Below are 22,684 nucleotides of genomic sequence, written 5' to 3'. Positions count from 1 at the left end.
CACTGTCAACAAACGCTATTTTAAGTTAAATATGATCTCTTTTAGCACTGTGACAATGTATCTGAACTTTTATGTCAACAGTCTAAAATGTGGCTAAGAAATACGCAGACAGTCGTACATTACACCACAGCCACAACGCTGAACTCCCCAGCTAACTTCTGAGCAAAAATGCTTTTTAGGGAATAACAAAAGTTTCCATCTCAAATGCGCCTGGGGAACACCTGTATGTGGCATGTGTGTAATGATCTGCTTGTGCAAAGCCTGCATAGAAGGGGCATATTGACTGCAATTATTCAGGACACCACCTGCAGTCAGAGGCTATAGCTCCCATGCTGTGCTTTCAGTAGTAAGCGCCCTGTATTTAACGTGTGGGAACGCACATTCTGTCCGTTATCGCTTTATTGTTGCAGACTCTTTCTTTTCTTGCTTTCTTTCTTGTTTTTTCCCCTTTTTTTAACTAATTGAATTCTTGACTCCTAAGACACGGCTCGCCCTCCAAGCCTTAACAGAGAGAGAGAGAGAGATGAGAAGCAAAATGAATGACATGAATTTCACTCTTTTTTCTCCTTCTCTCTCTCTCTTTTTGCTTGAATGAGGTGGAGCAAAGGGGGTGAAATCGGGGCGGGGTGAGCTTAGGCTGGTATAGAGGAGTACGTCTCGCTGTACTTTCATACTGAGGGTCATAGGTCACGCTCCCTCCGTTTGCCAGAGAGTGGCGTTTTGGGGGCGGTTTATCCAACAATCATTTTCTTTGGAAAATTTCAAAGGCAGTACCCCTGCAACATCTTTGTAGTTGTGCTTGACCAACTCTAAACAAAACAGGCCTCCCCAAAAAGAAGCCTTTCTCGCTTCTCCTCGGGGTTGCTTCTCTTTTTGACGCTTGCGCCCTGGCCCTTTTCATCCTCCCTGCCCGGTCGCCGTGGGCTCATTGCGACTACTGAGGTAGGGTGTACTGTGCTCTTTGAGGCAGTTAGACAGAAGTCCATCCTGACATGGCCTATCCCATCATAACTTACAAGAAGCACAAAATTATCTGCTATCTGTGTTTAGATTACCTGCATAAGACATTGATTAGCCGTGTTTAAAAACTCCCATGATGATGAGCCGACACAAACGTATGCGCAATTTGCATCGGCCAATGAGGACAAGTGCATTTGATCATCCAAGTGAGGCCTCTTCATCTAAACTATAATTAAACAATGTCCGAAAAGCTAAACGAACATAATTCGCTCAAGCTCTGCAAGAGACACATGCATGTGGTATTAACAAGACCACATTACACATTTCAGCCTAACAATTACACTCTTTTCTACTTTCTACTTAAATCAGATGAACCCAAACTCTTATATCAAACAAGCTTAATGAACTAACTGACAGACTCTGTCCTGCATGTGTGTGCGATATATGCAAGTGGAAAAGTAGCCGACGTACCTTACATATACTCTGGCTAGAGTTACCAGGCCTGGATGGATTCTTCCAGACTCAACAAGTCCCATCTTGTCAGTTAAAATCTGTCGTGTCTGACACTACAGGAAACTATTTATCACAAGAGGCGCTCCCTACTAATTCTACATCTACTGGTAAAAAGGGAACGACAAAGACTTTGAAATAAGATGGGTCAGACAGACGGAAGAAGTGAAGGACTGCATGTCCAAAGGATATTAAATATTTAATGTCCAGTGCCTGTGATATTTAGGTGAAATAGATTGGATAAAATACATTAAAACTGTAAATATATACACTGCTGTTCAAAAGTTTGAGATTAGAAAGATTTTTAATGTTTTTTTAGGAAATGCTCATCAAGGCTGCATTTACTTGATCAAAACTACAGGAAAAAACGTAATATTGTGAAATATTATTACAGTTTAAAATAATGGTATACTTTAAAATATAATTTATTCCTGTGATGCAAAGCTGAATTTTCAGCATCATTACTCCAGACTTTCGTGTCACATGATCCTTCAGAAATCATTCTAATTTGTTGGTTTATTATCAATGTTGGAAACTGTTGTGCTGCTTAATATTTTTTGGAACCTTTTTTTGGAATTTTAGAATTCTTTGATGAATAAAAAGTTTAAAAGAACAGAATTTCTTCAGAATCAATTTTTTCTTTCAATCAATCAAGTCTTTGCTATCACTCTTTATCAACTTAACACATTCTTGATGAATTAAAGCATTAATTTCTTCTTCTCAAACTTTTAAATGGTAGTTTATATTATTACAAAATTATTATTCTATTTTAAAAAATCAATTTTTTTTAAATTAAAGAATCCTGGGAAAAAAGTACAGAATCAGAAATTTTAAGCAGCACAACTGTTTTGAACACTGATAACAAATCAGCATATTAGAATGATTTCTGAAGGATCATGTGACACTAAAAACTGGATTAATGGTGTTGGAAATTCAGCTTTGCATCAAAGGAATAAATTATATTTTTAAAATATATTCACATAGATAATTATTTTACATTGAAATAATTTTTCAAAATATTACAGAATTTTTTTTACATTTTTGATCAAATAAAAATGCAGCCTTGATGAGCATTTTTAAAATAACTTCTTTAAAAAACAATAAAAATCTTACTGATCTTAAACTTTTGAAAGGGAAAGTATAAAATAAATGTAACCAATCAAAAGTTTGAGATCAGTAGGATTTATTTATGCTTTTGAAAGTCTCTTTTGTTTTCCAAAACTACATTAATTTGGTCAAAAATACATTAATACTGCAAAACTCTACTACAATTTAAAATAATCGTTTTCAATTTTTTATAAAGTTCAGAAAGTAATACTTAATATTTCTTATTCTTTGATCAATATAAAATTTAAAATAATATTTGATATAGAAAGTTTTTGGAAGATTATAAATGTTTTTACTGTCACAACTGATCAATTTACTGCAGCAAAATAAATAAATAAACAAATAAAAAATAATTTCATTCAGTCTTTCTAACCCCAAACTTTAGAACAGTAGTGTCAAATAATTTCTTGGAAGACAACTGAATTAAGCAATTAAATTCGGAAGAAAATATAATTTGTTTGCTATTGTGATCATGTTCATTATGAACATGAGAATATCTCTGGTGAAATAAGGAACTAAGGTCACACTTTATTTTAAGGTCCAATTCTCACCATTAACAAACCATTAACTGACTTTTGTCTCGATAAACTCTGCTGTTTATTAATAGTTAGTAAGATAGTTGTTAAGTTTAGGGATGTAGAATATGGTCATACAGAATATGTGCCTTATAAGTACTAATAAACAGCCAATATATTAATAATAAGCATGTTAATAAGCAACCATTTAACAGTGAGAACTGGTTCCTACACTTAAGTGTTACCGGAATTAAAATACTTTATTTTAAACCTTCATTTTCCAAAAACCAATAACACATCTTGTCTCTTGCTTATTCCTTAATCATGCAGTTTGCTAAGAAGTCTGCATATGGTGGTTATGCAAGATAGCATGCAGGTTAAATGCCATGTAAACTGTCAACCAATTTTAGTTTCTCCTCTGAGAGCCACATTACCAACTGAACAAGTCATTCCAGGTCCTAAAACAGTGTCCTCAAGATAAAATGTATGCTAATCAGAGGCCATTAGTAGCAATCAGGGCCTTTCCTCACACAGGAGCAGATGAATCAACATTTGGGGTGAGAGTCTGAAGTCTGACATGGCAGACAAAGACTAGACTGAGATGGGGGAATGGAGGGGAGGCGGGGGGATGAACCAGTCAAGCTCACGGGTTACAGATCAAGAATCAGGAATCATTTGGGCTGCTGTGAATACCGTTTTTTCCCCCTTCAACATGGCCGCCGCTGTCTCTTTGATATGAGATTGTAAATGGAATTCAGAACAGAAGAGCAACCCACTGGAGTGAAATGAGAACAATGCAGGGAGCCAGAGTGCCCATTACCTTCGCAATGGGAGAGGGGCCTTTTTTTTCGGAGCGGTCTCACAGTTAAGGCTGGGACCGCTAGCCATATGACACCATTTAGGGAATTTCAGAGCTAGCGTTCACATTGCAACATCAGCTGTGAAAGTCACGCAGTCGCCGTGGAGTTCTTCAAGTCTGCACAGGACCGGTCCTGTCCAGTGCTCACACGCATTGTGCTCTGATATAACTAGTGAAAAACCTGAGAAGGTGGTCCAAGAAGAAATAAAACCCAGGCAGCTAAAATTGTAAAAAGCAATCTCAGAAATAGGACAAGGGCTACTGGATACGGTTAGGATCAGTGACTACAAAAAGATAGACGACAGTCAGCCTTGGCATTTCGCTCCGGCCGGAATATCCCACTAGCAGACCTTCAGATAACGTTCCTTGGAAAAAACGACGGCAAAAAGGGAGGGAGGGTTACGGAACAGACGAGGAGGGAGGTTAAAAAGAAATACAAATCAGAGCCTGAGCAAATGGTGGCGGGAAAAAACAGAGAGAAGAAGGGTTATATTTTCTTACACGGTTCTTTTGTTTTATACACAAGTGTGATTCTGCATTGGGTTGGAACAATACAGCCCCTAACACCTGAGTGTCAGAGGCGACCATATGCACACTCTTTCGACATCTTTCTCTCTGTTCTTTCTCTTTTCTTTGTCCCTCACCCCTTCTCTCGGACCCGTTGCTCACTGCAGCGTCTCCTCTCTTGCTCCTTGTCCTTTAGATACCTCAAGCGTGAAGCTGGAACAATTACATTTGCAACACAAGGGCTTCCCATCTATTCCTTCAGGTTTCCAAATTAAAACACACTGTTCAATCACTATTTTGAAACCCTCTCCGTCTACGGTTTCAGCTCTTGACTGTTGCAGGAGTGAAATCAGAATACACTCTCAATTAAAGAACATCTGTTGCTCTTTCTAATTGGAGGAGCCTGAATATCGGAAACACATAATCTGGAGAGGAAATGACACTTTTAACAAAACTAATGTTTTGTTAATGTTATTCAAAATCAAATAATGGAAGTGAATTTTTTTCTTACAATTTTCTTACTATGTGCTTTAATTTGCTTCCACATGACCAGAGAAGCACTTTTTAAATGTCTGGTAATAGGTTAGGTAAGAGGTTTTCATACTGCTGAAAAGATCAGAAATAAATATTTATATTATAATAAATCCTAGAACATACACTACCAGTCAAAAGTTTTTGAACAGTAAGATTCTTAATGTTTTTTTTAAAGAAGTCTCTTCTGCTCATCAATCCTGCATTTATTTGATCTGAATTTTTAGCATCATTACTCCAGTCACATGATCTTTCAGAAATCATTCTAATATTCTGATTTGCTTCTCAAAAAAACATTTATTATTATTATTATGCTGAAAACAGCTAGAATTTTTTCAGGTTTCTTTGATGAATAAAAAGTTCAGAAGAACAGCATTTATCGAGAAATCCTTTGTAACGTTATACATGTCTTTATCATCACTTTTAATTAATTTAAAGCATCCTTGCTAAATAAAAGTATTAATTTCTATAATTTCTTCTGATCTTTGGATCTTTCTATTCATCAAAGAATCCAGAAAAAAAATGTACTCAACTGTTTTAAATATTGATAATAATAATAAAAAACTTACTTCCTACTGTGGAAGATAATCAAACAATGTGCAAATCAGCATATTAGAATGATTTCTGAAGGAAATTACTCCACGGAAGACCGGAGTAATGATGCTAACAATTTAGCTATGATCACAGGAATAAATTATATTTTAAAATATATTCAAATAGAAATCAGTTATTTTAAATAGTAAAAATATTTAAAAATATTACTGCTTTTGCTGTATTTTGGATCAAATAAATGCAGGCTTGGTGAGCAGAAGAACATTTTTTAAAAAACATTATTAATCTTACTGTTCAAAAACATTTGCATGGTAGTGTAATAAACTTTTATATTTATATAAAGTTTTAAGTTAAAATAAAAAACACGAAAAAAGCAAAATAATAAATATTGTAATAAACAATTACATTTTTACTTTTTCATTCTGCCTTCTAAACACAGGTTAATATCAAGATATTTTTCACAATTATTTATTTTGCTGACAGTTATATACAGTGTCAACCTAATGAAAAGCAACTACTTTATATAAAATAAACTACTCTTCAAATGTTTGAGGTTGTAAGATTAAACAAGTCTCAAGAATGCATTTATTTGACTAAAAATACAGCAAATCTGCAATATTGTGAAATTTTTATAAAATGCAATTTATTCCTGTTATGGCAAAGCAGAATTTTCAGCATCATTACTCCAGTCTTTAGCGTCACATGATCTTTCAGAAATTATTCTAATATGCTGATTTAGTGTTAATTTGGTTATTATTATCAATGGTTGTGCTGCCCAATATTTTTGCAGGATACCATTTTTTTCAGGATTCTTTGATGAATAGACAGTTATCTGAAATATTTACCTTTGGTAAGATTATAAATGTCAATTTAATGCATCCTTGCTAACTAAAAACATTAATTTCTTATGAACGGCAGTGTATTTGCAAGACATTTACAATAAGTGTAATTTTCACACTATAAATAGATCTTTATAGTTTTCCATATATTCTAGCAATCGGTTTGGTGCAAAGACATCAAACAGTATGAAAACCCTTGATTTAGTTGACGCCTTTATCTCAAGTCAATTTCATCAACTTCTCCCACCGTCAATACGTGTAAAGAAGTGTGGTCTATTATCTGGGTCCAACAGTCTGTTTCAGAGGCCTGCTATTTCAGCCATCAAATTGGAGAATTAATGATGTGGATAATCGTCTCTTATTTTGAAATCTAAATTCTTGGCTGTGGAGACAGGGCAGCAGGGATTAATAACTCGGCTGAGTGACTAAAACTGCGTTGAACCATTGCATTTGCTCAAGTAGCAGTGGCTTTCTTCCGCTACACGCCAGTCTTGTCGTGACAAAAGATGAGAACGCGTCCAAGCCGGTCGGTGTCCTTTAGTGTCTCCCCGCGCACGCCGTTTCCATTCCTTCAGCAGTGCTGTGAAGGTGCGTTTGACGGATCAGGGGCAGGTGGAGGCTCTGCGCTAGTGTTACAGCTTCATGTGCCTGCGTGTCATTAAGCGTGTGGGAGTATACATGGCCGAGCAATCAAAGGCAGCGGGAGCAAAGGCAACCCCGCTTCACTATAATATCCTGCACGGTTTTTTCCTCTCTCCCTTCTCGCCTGTCTCACTCCATCCCACACTTGTTTAAACAGCTCATCACATCGGGAAACTTCCCAGATGTATTGAGGGAGAAACGGTTAACCAGTTGTAGGCTCAAACTGCTTTCCAAAGTTCAAAAGTCTGTAACGATTTATCAACTGGACGGTTCAACACATTTCTGTGTTTAAAAAGTCAAGAAACACAAAGAAACATTCAGTGATGTATCACCACTGTCTTGGTGAGAGTAAAGAAGTGGGAAAAACATTACATAGGGTAAGTTTGTAAGTTCTGGGACCACAAAAAGGTCTTTTTCACACCATGAGAGGGCAAAATTCTGCTTTCTAAGCCTTTAGGGGCCGGGATCACATTCTTCTCCATCTGCATTTTAGAGGTGTGAACTAATTGACTTCAAAGCAATGGCATGGCAATAAATTGAAGAGTATGTATTAAAAAAGGGTCTGGCCACCTGCTTTGGGTTGCCCTGTCTATGACCACTTCACCTCACGAGCCGTAACGATGCCGCCACCCCCACCCCGCTCTTTTAAACCCACTGATACATTCATTATTTAAAAGATCTCAAATTCTCTTTGATGAAAGCTAAGGTTGATGTTCAGGTCTGTTGGTGATTCATATGGTGAGAAGAACAGAGGAAACCAGTGAGTATGAAGCATGCGGCCGAATCAAACACATAATGTCTAACAAGTGAGACTGCCTGAAACTGGAAGAGCATCATGGATACAGTAGAGAGAAATACAGTGTTCAAAGTTCTGAAACTGCTAGGGAAAATGCTTCTGTTTTGCATAACAATTTGACAGAAATGTTGAATCGAATTACCAACATTTTGCATTTTGAGAATTTTGTGCAAAGAAACATATGAGCTTTATTTCAAAGATGATGATGATGATAAAGATGATTGATTGCCATAAATATGGTTCTATGTTTCTTGTTTGAAATTAGTCAAAATTCTACAATTTTCTGTTTATTTCCAGGTTTATATTGGATTTTGAATCCCAGATTTTACATTTTTGTCTCAGGCCACTGTGGTCATACATTCTTCAAAATAAATGTTCTTTATTGGCATCAATGATTCTATGAAGAACCTTGAACATCCATGGAACCTTTAAAATGCAGAAAACATTCTTTATATTTGAAAACAGTTCTTTAGATGTTTAAAAGGTTCTTCAAAGTGGTTCTATTAGGAACTGTTCACTGAAAGGTTCTCTTGGGAACCAAAAAAGGTTCTTCTATGGCATCACTGCTAAAACACCCTTTTGGAACCTTTATTTTTAAGAATGTATAGTAACAGAATGTTAAATAAAATAAAATTTTAAAGGCAGATTTGAACTAATAATGAAAATTCTGTCATTATTAACTCATCCTCATGTTGTTCTAAACCTGCATGACTTTCTTCATAGATATTTTGGAAAAGAATAAGTGGAAAAGAATCTATTTTATAAGAGACCTAGTTTCTTTGGTTACCAAGAGGTTGTGTTCCACAGAAGAAAGTCATTCAGGTTTTGAATGTTATGACTTTATCCAGTATCATAAATCAAGGACTGATAGCATTAAATTGATCAAACACTGGAAAAAAGATTTGGTAGACTATATTGTAAGCATTACTAAGACTCTTAACCACAAAGCCTAGATAAACCTCTTGGCACAAACGAATGATGAGTAGAAACTTACCATAGAGATGGACTGATGGCCACTGACCACACTCTGTCATATGTGGGGATTGTATGTAAGCACTGTCCAAATCGATCAGGAGTCAGAGCCCAAATCTAATGAAATTACAGACAGTACAGAAATGATTTAGACATTAACCAACACTCCTGTTCAAAAGTTTGGGGTTAGTATGATTTTTAAAAAAATGAAATAATACTTTTATTTAGAATGAAGTTCTTAGCAATGCATAATGCTAATCAAAAATTAAGGTTTGATATATTTACGGTAGAAAATGTACAAAAATCTTCATGGAACATGATCTTTACTTAATATTCTAATGATTTTTGGCATAAAAGAAAAATTTATAATTTTGACCCATACAATGTATTTGTGGCTATTGCCACAATATACCCGTGCTACTTGAGACTGGTTTTGTGGTCCAGGGTCACATTTCACAAGATTACTTTTTTCTGATCACATAAATGCAGCCTTTCAAAAATAGTAAAAAGTGATTAATGTTTAATGAAGTATAAATTCCTGTCTTTACAATGTGTTTCCTAAATAGAGTATATGTGCTAGGATGATAAAGTTTGATCTCACACTAAACAGACCAACCAAACAGTAACACAGGGTCACTGTACATAGCAGCTTCAAGGCATCCTTGATCTCTCAAGTTACTTCAAGTTATCCTTGATCTCTCAAGTTACTTCAAGTTAGTGGGATTGAATTGGACTGTGTCCAAACTGACAGATTTAAAGATTTTAAAGAAGTCTCCTGTAACTAAATTCTTCTCTATTTGGTATATGTAGCCTTCAAATTCCAGTAAGTGAAAAGAAACCAGTGCAAGAAATTTAGTCATTGACATACAGTAGCTAGCATATTTACTTACATTAAAGGGGTCATCGGATGCTAAATTCACTTTTACATGCTGTTTGAACATTAATGTGTGTTGGCAGTGTATGTACAATCTACCCTGTAATGGTAAAAATACATGCAGTAGTTTTTAATTAATTCTCAGATGACTGTCGTTGTTGCGTCACACCGACAGAGGCCACTCCCACAATAGTTGACTGACATAAGCGTCTTACCTCAGATACGTTTGTTTGTGAAGGGAATGCACCTCCCGATCTACATATATCCATGATCCAGCTTCACTTACAGCAGAAGTGAGTGTAAGGGGTTTTTCGAATCTTTGCGAGCGCCTTTCCTAATAATGTGCTTGTTACCAAGTCTAGTGGCTAAACGCGGCTAATTGCGGGGTGAGCAGAGCTCATTTGCATTTAAAGCAGCCTCAACCAGATTGGGATGATTTTTGGTAAAAAAGGTAAAACGGGTGTTGTTTTACACAACCATTGAGAATATTTAACCAAAATATATTATAGGCTTTTCATTAAGACCCTAAAGAAACATATCAACTTGTGGAAAATGGGCATCCGATGACCCCTTTAAAGCAAAAGCAAAACCAAAACATACAGTGGACAATCTCACCTTTGCAGTCTTGTCTCTGGAGCCACTGACTATCACACCCCCTTTACAGTCAATGCAGTTCACCTCCTGATTGTGACCATAATACTCCACAGAATAATCACTTCCTCTGTCATGAACAATTATTTTACCATCACTAAAAAAAATTAAAGAAGAGATGAAATTAAAATAAGAAATTAAAGAAGTGCAATACAGCAAATAAACATCAATGAGATATATTAAAAAATAGCTTTGCTGTTCAGAACTATGCAGAATTTATATATATTTTATCACTGTTTGTAAATAAAATGAATAATAATAATACTAATAATATTAATAATTATTATTATTACTAACAGTATTCTTATATTTATAATAATAATAGTTATTAGTATTATTATTATTATTATGCATTTTAAACAGCAAGCTGTCCCAAACAAACCATAAAGTGTGGACTCACTGCATGGCTGAACTACTGTAGTTAATATTTTACTATGTTTAAATTTAGGAAATACCTAGTGGCACAATTACAAAACAGAGGGAAAAACAAGCACATTCCTGTTTTACCATTCAACCAAAGAATACTGGTCACTGATAAGATTCTGTGTGCTAATGGAAATTACATCAAAAAGTGTAAAACAGTATTTTATTTTATTCAGCGACCATATTATAAGATTTGAAGAAGTAATTTCTCATCAAATCTGCTCATAATACAATCAAAATAAATGACTAAAAAAGCATGGATTTACCCTCCTGCACTGATAAGGTGTGTGTCTGTCAGAGTGAATCTGCACACATCTTCTTGGTGTCCCGAGAACAGGGCCACTCGTTTGTTCTGTAACTTTCCCCCCTCAGCTCTCAGATGGTACGCACTGATGTTTGCTGCCTGAGAGAGATACAGCACATCACAGTCCAGCTGTATCCACGGCAACAAGCTGTGGGCGAACAATCAAGGAATGGAAATTACTCCTACACATGTTTTTTCTGTAGTTCAATCTGTATCTTGGGGCTTAAGGTGACGAGGAGGCTAATAAAAAACACAATAATGGCTTGTCCATATTGGCAAGGTCAACTACACACCCTAAGACAAAAGATAAATGTCTGAAAAATATGTATTTTGGGGTTGGACAACGAAAGTATGACAACCTCCAACTTACTTATAAATTCCTTTTTTCCCCTTCTCCCTTTCGAAGTACGGGTTGGGTCACATTATAACCATTTTATCTTACTAGATCAAGCAATTCTATTTTTGCATCCGTTTATGGCTAGTTATTTGTGCTTCCAATTTTGATTCATCCAAAGCAAATAAAGTGCAAAATATATTTGACTGGAGTTTAAAGGATTTACATATATTCACCTTTTTCTTCAACGCGTAAGTAAGAATATGGGTGAGACCCGTTTCATTAGCCGCTATAGGAAAGTAACGAGAAGAATAACAATGTGCTGTAAACTGTAAAACTGTTTGCATTACAAACCAGTGTGTTCATAATTAAGATAACACATTAAAATAATATGGTAAGACACACCAATTTGCAATATCAAGCAGCAAAACTAGCTGTTTTGTACAGCTAAAAACAGCTGGACGAGGAAGAGACTGGAAGCCAGACCCATAAAATTTACATATGGCCGCACCCACTCTTACTGGAAGAAAAAGGTGGATATATAAAGAAAATACAATAATAACTCACTTAATCTTCCATTTTAAAAGGACTTCTTTACGACAGACTCCATGTATCCAGTTGTGGGACACCCTCACTCTGTCCTTAAGAGGAATAGAAGGACACCTGAAAAAAAATTTAAAAGAAAAATCGATTGATGGTTGAGATTATTTGAGCTTAATTTAGATAACTGGCAAAAACAACGAATTGCTTATTCACGCTCCCCTTCAGAAAACAATTGAAAGGACTCCAGTTTTCCAATTTTCAACAAACGGTCAATAAACGTATCTTTTAGAAAATCTTGACCGACAACCTCAAGCAGTCAATGAAAATAGTCTTTTTATTTTCTATTAATTTTCTGTTGAATTTGAAATCTCTCCAACCCTCCCATTCAAGTTTGAGAATAATGTCTAAATTCAGTTTAAAACCCTGATATGTGTGATTGAGCAATTTTAAATCAAATACATTAATGACAAACCTACATTTTCCATAAATAACAAAAATAAAACACTGTTTCTTTATTTAATTTTTAGCTGAGTGGTTGAGCTTTGATCTTGACAAATAAACCCAAGATTACAATTTCTGCCGTTATTATTAGACAAATTATTTTATTTATTTTTAGCTGAATGATTGAGCTTTAAGCTTGACAAATAAACCCATGATTAAAATTTCTGCCATTGCTATAATATAAATTATATTATTATTATTATTATTTTTTTTACTTTTAGCCGAATGGTTGAGTTTTGAGCTTAATAAACCCAAGATTAAAATTTCTTTATTATCTCTATATGGCATTATTGATATATTAGATACATTATTTTATTTATTTGTTTGTCTTTCTGCCAGTCTTCCAACTAATGTTATTTTTTGGGTCACAAATGTAAGGATTTTTCCCTTTTTTGTAACCAGAGAAACATTTTAAGAATTTATCTTAAATTTTTGTAATACATTATTATATAACATGCAAAATGTAAGTCATATCGATATTAGTCCTCACAAAATGTTATGGCACATCAATGTTCGTATTCGTGGAAAGTGACTGAAGTGCTAGTTCGGTTTGGTCGATTCTAAACAAATATACGAAGAAAAAACAAGCTGACTACAGTCTAAAATCTTATTCATCTGCTTATAGATATTACTTCTTCAATTTATTGTCTTGATGCCCTTCTCACGTACAGGTTGCACCTGTAAACAAAACCCACGTGACTATCAGCGTAAGAACTGAACTGAATTTGAACATACGCTGTTTTGATTACGTCATGACTGCCATGAATGCGCGTTGCCCTACGCACTCTACGCAGTTCTGTAATTTTATGCGTAGGCCGAGAACTATTAGCTAGCAACACAGCTAGTGTATGTCAAAATCCTTACAAATCTATTCCTTGTCGTGTCAAGCCACTGTTAATAATGTCTTTAGCTATTTTCCTCCAAACAACGTCTCTGGAGATGAACATGTAGCTTCTCTTGCACGCTTGAGAGAGGCGGCAGAGCGATCTGGGATCCAGATAGGACAGGACGAGGAAGAGCACATCTTCGGGTAACTGAAAAAGAAACATCGCGGCTTCTTCTCCAGAGCAGCGCCTTTTCTCTTTTCTTTGTCGCGCTGTGTCTGCCTCCACTAATATGAAGGGTTTTACTAAAAGGACACTCGTCGGTTTGACGCCGGAATACGCAGAAGCCCATGTTTTTCTCAAAGCGTGTAGTCACAGTAAGCGAAGGAAGCCATCACAACAAGTAGAGTCACGTGATCTGCGCTGTGCACCGTGCAGCGACTGACTAGAGCCAGTTATTTAAATCCATCCGGTTTTGTGTGGTTACCTTTCATTCAGGCTGTATACACTACCAGTCAGATTTTGAAGGTGTTTTTTTTTTAAAAAGTCTCTTCTGCTCACCAAGCCTGCATTTATTTGATCCAAAGCACAGCAAAAACAGTACAATTTAAACATATTTTTTACTATTTAAAATAACTTTTCTATTTGAATATATTTTAAATTGTAATTTGTTCCTGTGATTTCAAAGCTGAATTTTTAGCATCATTACTCCATTCACATGATCCTTCAGAAATCATTCTGATATTCTGATTTTCTGCTCAAAAACATTTATTATGATGATGATGATGTCAAAAACATTTTTTTTAGGATTCTTTGATGAACAGAAAGTTCAGAAGAACAGCATTTATCTGTCATATTAATCTTTTGTAACATTACAGATGTCTTTATCATCACTTTTGATCAATTTAGAACATCCTGCTAAATAAAAGTATTAATTTCTATAATTTCTTTCCTCAAAAAAAAAAAAAAAAAAAAAAAAAAACTAACTATACTGACTCCAAGCTTTTGAATGTTATTTTATTTTATTAATTTTATTTCAGATGAATGATGATCTTTGGATCTTTCTATGCATCAAAGAATCCTGAAAAAATGTCCTTAACCTTTTTAAATATTGATAATAATAATAAAATATTTCTTGAACAGCAAATCAGCATATCAGAATGATTTCTGAAGGATCATGTGACACCGAAGACTGGAGTAATGATGCAGAAAAGTTTGCTTTGATCACAGGAATAAATTACATTTTAAAATATATTCAAATAGAAAACAGTTATTTTAAATAGTAAAAAATATTTCACAATTTTACTGTTTTTGCTGTAGATCAAATAAATGCAGGCTTGGTGAGCAGAAGAGACTTCTTTTAAAAAAACATTAAAAATCGTTGTAGTCACTGAAACTGTTTTTTTTTTCTTTCTGTTGATGATGATGTTGTCAATATTTAAAAAAAAAAAATGGAATCATTGAAACAGATGGTTGATACAATTCAAATAAAGATTGCTACATAAATACAATATTAACATATGAAAAATAAAAACGTTCTGAAGAGGAAGGAAAGAAAAAAGTATCTTCCTTATTCCAAAAGCAAATTCAAGATGCAGAATATTTGAGAAAGCATATGGGCATTACATCGTAAAGAGTTTATCTGTATAATTTGATAGTTTTAATAATAATAATGATAATAATTACTATTATTTATTTATTTCATTTATTTATTTATTGTTAATTACTAGCATTGAGGACTTTATCGGTGACCCAGTTTCTAGTAAAAGAAAAAGAAGGTTGTTTTGCTATGTACTATTCACATTTTTGTTTGTGAATATAGTATTTAACATGCAGAATATAGAAAAATATTTATAGATAATATAGAAATTTATTTTCAATGATAAGGATGATGACACCATGGAAATGGGAGTGTCATTGCTAATTCTTTATTTTTTTACTTAATTATAAGTAAAGAAATACATAAAATATCTGGTCCCTAAGTGCATGAAAATAGCAAAGCAGTCAACGATGTGTTGAAATTACTGCAATAAAATAATTTAATAATCTCAAAATGACCAAATATAGTCAGATTAGTCATTGAACATTTACTCAAACCTCTTAGTAAGAAGTTGTATGAAACACTGAGCAATGAAAATGCATTTGAATTATAAAAAAGAATTACTATTGAACATATTTAAAGCATGTTTTAATGCATACATTAATACATCACTTATTTGAATGTAATTGCTTTATCTCACAGATTTGTGAAACTATTTATCAGGACAATAAAGGACATGCAATAAAAGAAGCATTGCACAGTCCAGACCCAGAATTGAGGTTTGTTATTATTCGTCTTCTCCTCTCATCTCTTGTGCCTCTATAGACGTTATTTCTCTGAAGACATGCTCAGTTGCTTGTGGAATGCAATTTTGTTCTTTTCTTCCCTCGGCCTGTCCTCCAATCACTCAGCTTGTCCACCCCTCACTCTATGGCACATTCAATTGCCTTGATGTTTTTTCTTCTTCTTCCTCTTCTTTTTGTATGGTGAGTGTCTTGTAATTGACAGAGGACCCCATCTCATGTAAGCATTCACCGCTTGTCATTCTACAACATGTTTTTTATATTAGCGCCACAATGGGGCCATTTGATCCTAGGTTATGGTATGTGATTGTCAGTAATGCGACTACTTGGTGGCTGCCTTTGTTTGAACCAAAGTGGTGGCCTGACCTCAGCCCATTCAGTGCGGTGACCAAGTTACGCAGGCCTCTGTATCCTTTTACTTTTCTCTATCTCCTTTGCGGAGAAGAGTTTAGTTCAATACACTGTCACAGATATTACCTCTTTAACAGCCTCATCCTTTTTTGCTCTCTCTTGCTATAGAAATCATGCTTTACAGACTTCTTTTTTTAACATTTTGCCTGTTTTACCAACAGGTAATCTCATCTGCAACAATAGGAGTTTGTTATAAATCCTTAAAATGTGTCTCAAGATGACACTTGTAAAGGACTGGCTAGAGAGTAGCCACCTGAAAGTTTGTCAGTGTACATTGTGAAGTTATCGTTGTAGGTAGTCTACTACCATTCAAAAGTTTGAGGCCAGTAATACACTACAAGTCAAAAGTTTTTGAACAGTAAGATTTTTTATGTTTTTTAAAGAAGTCTCTTCTGCTTACCAAGCATGACATTTGATCCAAAGTACGGCAAAAACATAAAAATTTTGAAATATTTTTACTATTTAAAATAACTGTTTTCTATCTGAATATATTTTAAAATGTAATTTATTGCTGTGATTTCAAAGCTGAATTTTTAGCATCATTACTCCAGTCACATAATCCTTCAGAAATCATTCTAATATTCTAATTTGCTGCTCAAAAAAACATTTATTATTATTATGTTGAAAACAGCTGAGTAGAATTTTTTTCAGGTTTCTTTGATTAATGTAATGTTCAAAAGAACAGCATTTATCTGAAATAGAAATCCTTTGTAACATTATAAATGTTTTTATCATCACCTTTGATCAATTAAAAGCAACCTTGCTAAATAAAAGTATTAATTTCTATAATTTCCTTCCCCTATGAAATGCTAGAAATTAATTTCTTTCAAATACTGACTCCAAGCTTTTAAATAGTATATTGCATAATGTTACAAAAGCTTTTTATTTCAGATAAATGATTTTCAGATAAAATTGATCTTTGGATCTTTCTATTCATCAAAGAATCCTGAAAAATGTACTTTAAAAATATTGATAATAATTAATAATAATAATAATAATAATAATAATAATAAATGTTTCCTGAACAGCAAATCAGCATATTAAAATGATTTCTGAAGGATCATGTGACACTGAAGACTGGAGTAATGATGCTGAAAATTACATTTTACAATATATTAAAATAGAAAACAGTTATTTTAAATAGTACAAAAAAAACTTACTGTTCAAAAACTTTTGACTGGTAGTGTATGTTTTTGAAAGAAGTGATCTAATGCTCACCAAGGCTGCATTTTTTATTTAATTAAAATATAGTAAAACTGTGAAATAGTATTGCAATTTAAAATCACTGTTTTCTATGTTAATATATTTTAAAATGTAATTTATTTCTTTGATGCAAAGCTGAATTTTCAGCATCATTAATCCAGTCTTCAGTGTTACATGATCCTTCAGAAATCATTCTAACATGTTTAAGAAGCATATTCTGATTATTATCATCAACCTTGAAAACAGTTGTGCTGTGTAATATTTTGTGGAAACTTTACTGTCACTTTTGATCAATTTAATGCATCTTTGCAGAATAAAATTTTTCATTTCTTTCCAAATGTTTTCAACCATATGGTCTCCTCAAAAATGAAAATTCTGTCATTATTTTTTATCCTAAAGTCATTCCAAATGACTTGGGTGCTATAATGTGAACAGAACAACGAAATTTAAGTAATATTCATGATAAACTCTTTTTGGTCCATTCAGAAAGATGTTTAATTCAGTTTGAATCAGTCTTCTGAGTTGGATCTTTTCAGTGAATCACTGATCCTGTTAAGAAACATTCCTAGTGATTCATTCACAACTTGGACCGATCCGGTTCTTGAGTTAAACTCACTGACTCAATGATCCAGTCAAAGCAGTTCTCAAGTTAACAGCTCACTGGAGGGGAAGATTATCAGTTAATAATGACTTACATTTCTGTCTGTTTCTCATACAAAGCTATTGTACGACTTAGAATTTAGTGCACTAGTCATGGACACCTATAATGGTGTTTTTTCCCGTTTTGAATCTTGACAGATAAAAGATTCTTTAAAACATTTTACATTATTTTAATTAGTAATTACACAATTTTTATATTTGTGCGAACAGTTCCTGCAGATGAAACATGTCGTCCCTCAATATATTAACCTCTGAAATTCAGGTACTCAGAATAACTGTGTCCCAGATACTGGAAGATCTAAAAAAATCATTTATGGTTGCTTTCCAGCTGAATTGTCATGACTGAAAGGAGATGAAGAAGGAGGGGGAATCTTCCCTTTTGATCTTTTTAGAGGGGTGCAGGGTGCTCTGTATGGCTGGCAAACACATTTAGCCTGTAATTGTTCAGATCATTCAGACAATCAGCCTTAGAAATGCATGGGCAAACAAAAGATTACAGCTCCAATTGGAAAAGTCAACAGTTCCTCCATATGTCCCATATACAAACAGTCAAACTGTCATGTCCCATCTTCTCTCTGAACAATGTTTGCGTGTCAGTTACTCCAAGTTGGTGATTGGCTTGTGCGCTCTAGGAATACAGCCAATGTAGTGTTGCTATTTTTGCTATTTCATGCTATTTCATGTGTTGCTTTGATAAAAGCATTATTATGTTATATGTTATATGATATGTTCCTCTCTTCTCTGTTAATCAGTGTGTGATTACTACAAAAAGTTCAGACTTTTAGTACAGACTTTTAACGGCCTGCTCATTGCGAAGACTACAGATGTCGTATGGGTGCTAGAAAGAGCACTCAAGGTGGACTTGCATTATTTCAACCCATGTTTCCTCCATTGAGCTCCAATTTGCAGGAAGGGTTTTATGACCAGGGTTAGGCAGAATGTGAAGTAAAGGCAGCTTAGAGGTCTGGGTCATCCCATTCTCTCACCCCTGCCATTCTGCCAGTTCAGCAGGGGGGCTTGTACAAGTCTAAATTGCTCCCTAAGCAAATTAAGAAGGTAGCCCTGTTTGTTTATCAGGGGTTAAGGATGACGGTTGCAGCTCAATAAAATGGATGAAAGCAGTTTTGCGTCCCCTCTTTCTCAGTGGAATTGCGCTTCATTTGCATGGCATCACAAGCTGCACAGAAGGTGCGATTTTTCCCACAACCTGCTGGATCCCCTGGGTTTCTTACAACTTTATGGTCATGGAGACAAATTTGAGGGGAAACTGAGGCCTGATAATGCAAAATAACCGTGGTAAATAATCAAGGTCTGTTAATCAATAGCAGACGTCATCAATGTGAAAACGCAGGGAGTCAATTGGTGGGTTCCGGTGGTTCTTTTATTTTATTAACACTATCACCAAACTAAAAGCTTTATTACTAGTATCAAATGTGTAGGGTATCAAACATGTGAATTTTTTTTTTCTTTTAACATCAAGATTTTGGTTTTAAATCTAATCGAAAAATGTATTTGTGACCCTGGACCGAAAAACCAGTCTTAAGTAGCACGGGTGTATTTGTAGCAACAGCCAAAAATACTTTGTTTGGGTCAGATTATTGATTTTTCTTTCATGCCAAAGCTTAATTATTCAGCTTTCAGATGATTTATAAATCTCAATTTCAGAACATTGACCCTTATGACTGGTTTTGTGGTCCAGGGTCACATTTTAGATCCAGTTACTGATCAACATTCAGTTTTTAATCACATTTTATCCTGCTACTTTGCTTTAAATGGTCCTGTGATGTGACAAATTAATTTTTAAAAATCTAAATATTACAAAAAATAGCTTAAAATTGCATACATAATACATTGCAAACACTGTAAAAAAACAATTTGTTGAGTCAACTTAAAATAATTTGTAACCTGGCTGCCTTAAAATTTTTAATTCAGTCAAGTCAAAAAAAGTTTATTCAACTTGAAATGTTAAATTATACTAAGTGACAACGTAGATATTTGAGTTGAATCAACTTAAAATTTTAAGGCAGCTGGGTTACTTACCCATCTGTTAAGTTTAGCAAACACACATATCTAAGTTGTTACTTAGTACAACTTAACATTTCAAGTTGACTAAACTTATTTTAGTTGACTGAACTTAAAATTTTAAGGCAGCAGGGTAACAAATTATTTTAAGCTGACTCAACAAATTGTGTATTTTATTTTTTTACAGTGTACACTGAAAAAAAAAATGGTTTAGAAATAATTTTTACTCAGAAACTGCTAGTAAATTCCAAAGAAACAGCTATTAATGTTGAATTAAACATGGCATTTTAAAGCACAAAAAATTACATTGGATTTTCTTATAAAACATGCTTCAGTGATCCTTTAAAATCATTTACATCTATGTGTATGTACATATTTTAACCCTTTAACTGTCACTCCCATTTTTGAACACAGACATAAAAATCCGAAGTTAATTTTTTGTAATTCATGCATGAAAACATTTTGTAATATGATTTTGATGAACATTTTCCATGGTAATGCAATGTCTGATTTTAAAATGCCTTTCAAAGGATGATTTTGAGATTTTAAGTTTTGAACTGATATATAATTTATTATGATATCTAAAGAGTGATAGGGAAAAAGGCAATAAAGAAAGTCTTTTGTGACAAAGATCAGAACTCATGTTATGATGTAGATTTTTTAAGTTGCACTCTAGACATATATTAATCTATTATTTTTCCTACATAATTTCTAACACAAAATTGTTGTAAAACATCTACTTAGGAGTCTTAGACCTTTCCAACGACGTATAGTTTGTCATGATTAGATTAGGATTTATTTGTAATATGGTGAAGTAAACTTCAGTTAAACAGTTAAAGGGTTAATATGGATGCATTTGTTGATGTTTTCCAAACCTCATTTAAAAAATCATGAATTAAAATGTATTTCAAAAAAGATCTGCCCTTCTTTGTCAGTTTTAGATTTGAAATGTATACCGTTTGTCTCCTAAGTAGTTTATTTAGAAGCTTTTTTCCTTAATTGATTCCCATCCATTGAACTGGATTACACTGTTGGTCCATCACATTTGAATGGAGCTAAACCGGCATACTAGAAAGTCAAAGAAACCTTCTGAAGTTTGGCCTTTCTAGGAGTTTGACCTCTGAACCCTGACTGAGCTACTAGCAAAACATGAGGAAGAACACATGGCGTACAGCACCATAAAAACAATGCCAGCTTTCGCTAATGTACCTGCATTACACGTTTTCCAATGATGCATGAGATGTGTCAAGCCAACACTAATTAGAGGAAGATTTTTGGCTGAATCGGTTAGAATTTTATGATGCAATTAATTTGATTAAAAAGGGATCGGAAAATGTCTGTTTTTTTCCTCTCTGATCGTAATTTACATAGCATTAGAACTGCAGTGAGAGGAGTCATTAATAATCTTCCTCATCACAGACGAGAACGCGATAGAGATCTCACACCACAAATCCCCGTTTTCTCACTATACGCTGCCCTCTGATCTTGGCTTTCGGCTCCTTGGAACCCTGTCCGCAAACACACAGCACCCCTGCTCGGACAAAACAGATACCCCTCCAATCAGATTAAGCTACAGGGAGTTAAAGGTCTGAGATTAAACAAAAACACCTGAGCGAGGGTGAGGAGACGGGGCCAGGGAGCCGTAGTGTGTCCGGTTCAACCAGAGGAGAGACCAAACAGTGTAGCCCCCCTGGAGAGACAGTCCTACTGAGCTGTTGACCTGAGCTGTGCCATTCCAAACATTCTGGGGGGAGAGACCCAGTATCTCCATCTCACTCTGTACTGGTCTCTAACCAGAAGGGTTATGCAAACAATGGTGGTATTTATTATGATGCTATTGCATAATGACAAGTTGCTTCATACAAAGACCGCACTGGCCTAATTTTCAATGGACGAGGCCATTGGAACGCTTCTGGCTATTTTAAACGCCTTTTATACACTTATTTCATGTTATTTAAAGGGACAGTTTATCCAAAAATGGGACAAAAACAAGATATTTTGTGTTTTTTTTTTGTCCAAATAATCATTTTTGAAAATATCTTCCACAGAATAAAGAATATAAACAATTTCGGAAAAGTGCATTTCAGGACAGAACATATTAGACAGAAGACGTTAGTATCCTAAGGTAAATTTATTACAGGTTTTTAAATAAATATTTCCATCATTAAAATTATTTTACACATCCTCAAATAAAAATATATTTATATTTGTATAAAAAAACAGACAAACAAAATGCAACAAAGAACAAAAAAGCTTTTCCTACAGTCCGTACAATGCATTTATACACCTTGGAATTTACAGTTTAAACCACGGTTGAAAACCTGCGGTAATAGAAATGTAGCTGCCACATTTAAATATGTATTTAAAGCTCTGTTTGCTTTAACCGTGTTTATCTCCAGAGAGTTCCAGAATCAAGAACCAGAGAGGTTACTGAGAGATGAGCTGGGTATCTTATCGCTGGGTGGTCGAGAGGTGCCCCGGCTGCCTGTGTAACCGAATACAGCCTTGTGTTGTCAGTGCATTCTCTCAGGCCCTTCAAGTCCCCTTGAGCAGCAATACGAAGAGTTATAAATTACTCTAAAACCATCGAAATCAAATGAAACCGAACAAGAGAGGATAGACGGATGAAGTCCACGCACTACTAAAATGTCAGCACTTACACGTCCCGTGCCTCACTTTTCTATGCTCTTACACAGGTCAGTACTAAAAGTCAGGGGTACAAAAATAGATCTCTTATTTTTTTTTCTCAAGATGTTTTTTTTCTTTTTTGTTATTTCTGAAAATTCATAGAAAACTAAAGG

The 22,684-nt window shown here is 34.5% G+C and overlaps 1 protein-coding gene across 1 annotated transcript in view; it reads right to left on the bottom strand.

The window, feature by feature from the left end:
• fbxw4 (F-box and WD repeat domain containing 4) overlaps positions 1-13,683 on the bottom strand; it is a 38,868-nt gene extending 25,185 nt beyond the window's left edge. Inside the window, exons 1-5 of the mRNA XM_051126472.1 lie at positions 13,285-13,683; positions 11,944-12,039; positions 11,005-11,190; positions 10,280-10,412; positions 8,813-8,907 (exon numbers count right to left, since the gene is read on the bottom strand). Of these exons, the coding sequence (XP_050982429.1) occupies positions 8,813-8,907; positions 10,280-10,412; positions 11,005-11,190; positions 11,944-12,039; positions 13,285-13,469 (695 nt within the window). The 5' untranslated portion in view covers positions 13,470-13,683. The remainder of the gene's footprint in view (positions 1-8,812; positions 8,908-10,279; positions 10,413-11,004; positions 11,191-11,943; positions 12,040-13,284) is intronic.
• Positions 13,684-22,684: the final 9,001 nt, after the last annotated feature.

Source organism: Labeo rohita, chromosome 13 (assembly GCF_022985175.1).
Source record: "Labeo rohita strain BAU-BD-2019 chromosome 13, IGBB_LRoh.1.0, whole genome shotgun sequence".
NCBI lineage: Eukaryota > Metazoa > Chordata > Actinopteri > Cypriniformes > Cyprinidae > Labeo > Labeo rohita.
Note: the sequence above shows the minus strand (reverse complement) of the source record. Positions and strands in the feature narration are given on the sequence as shown.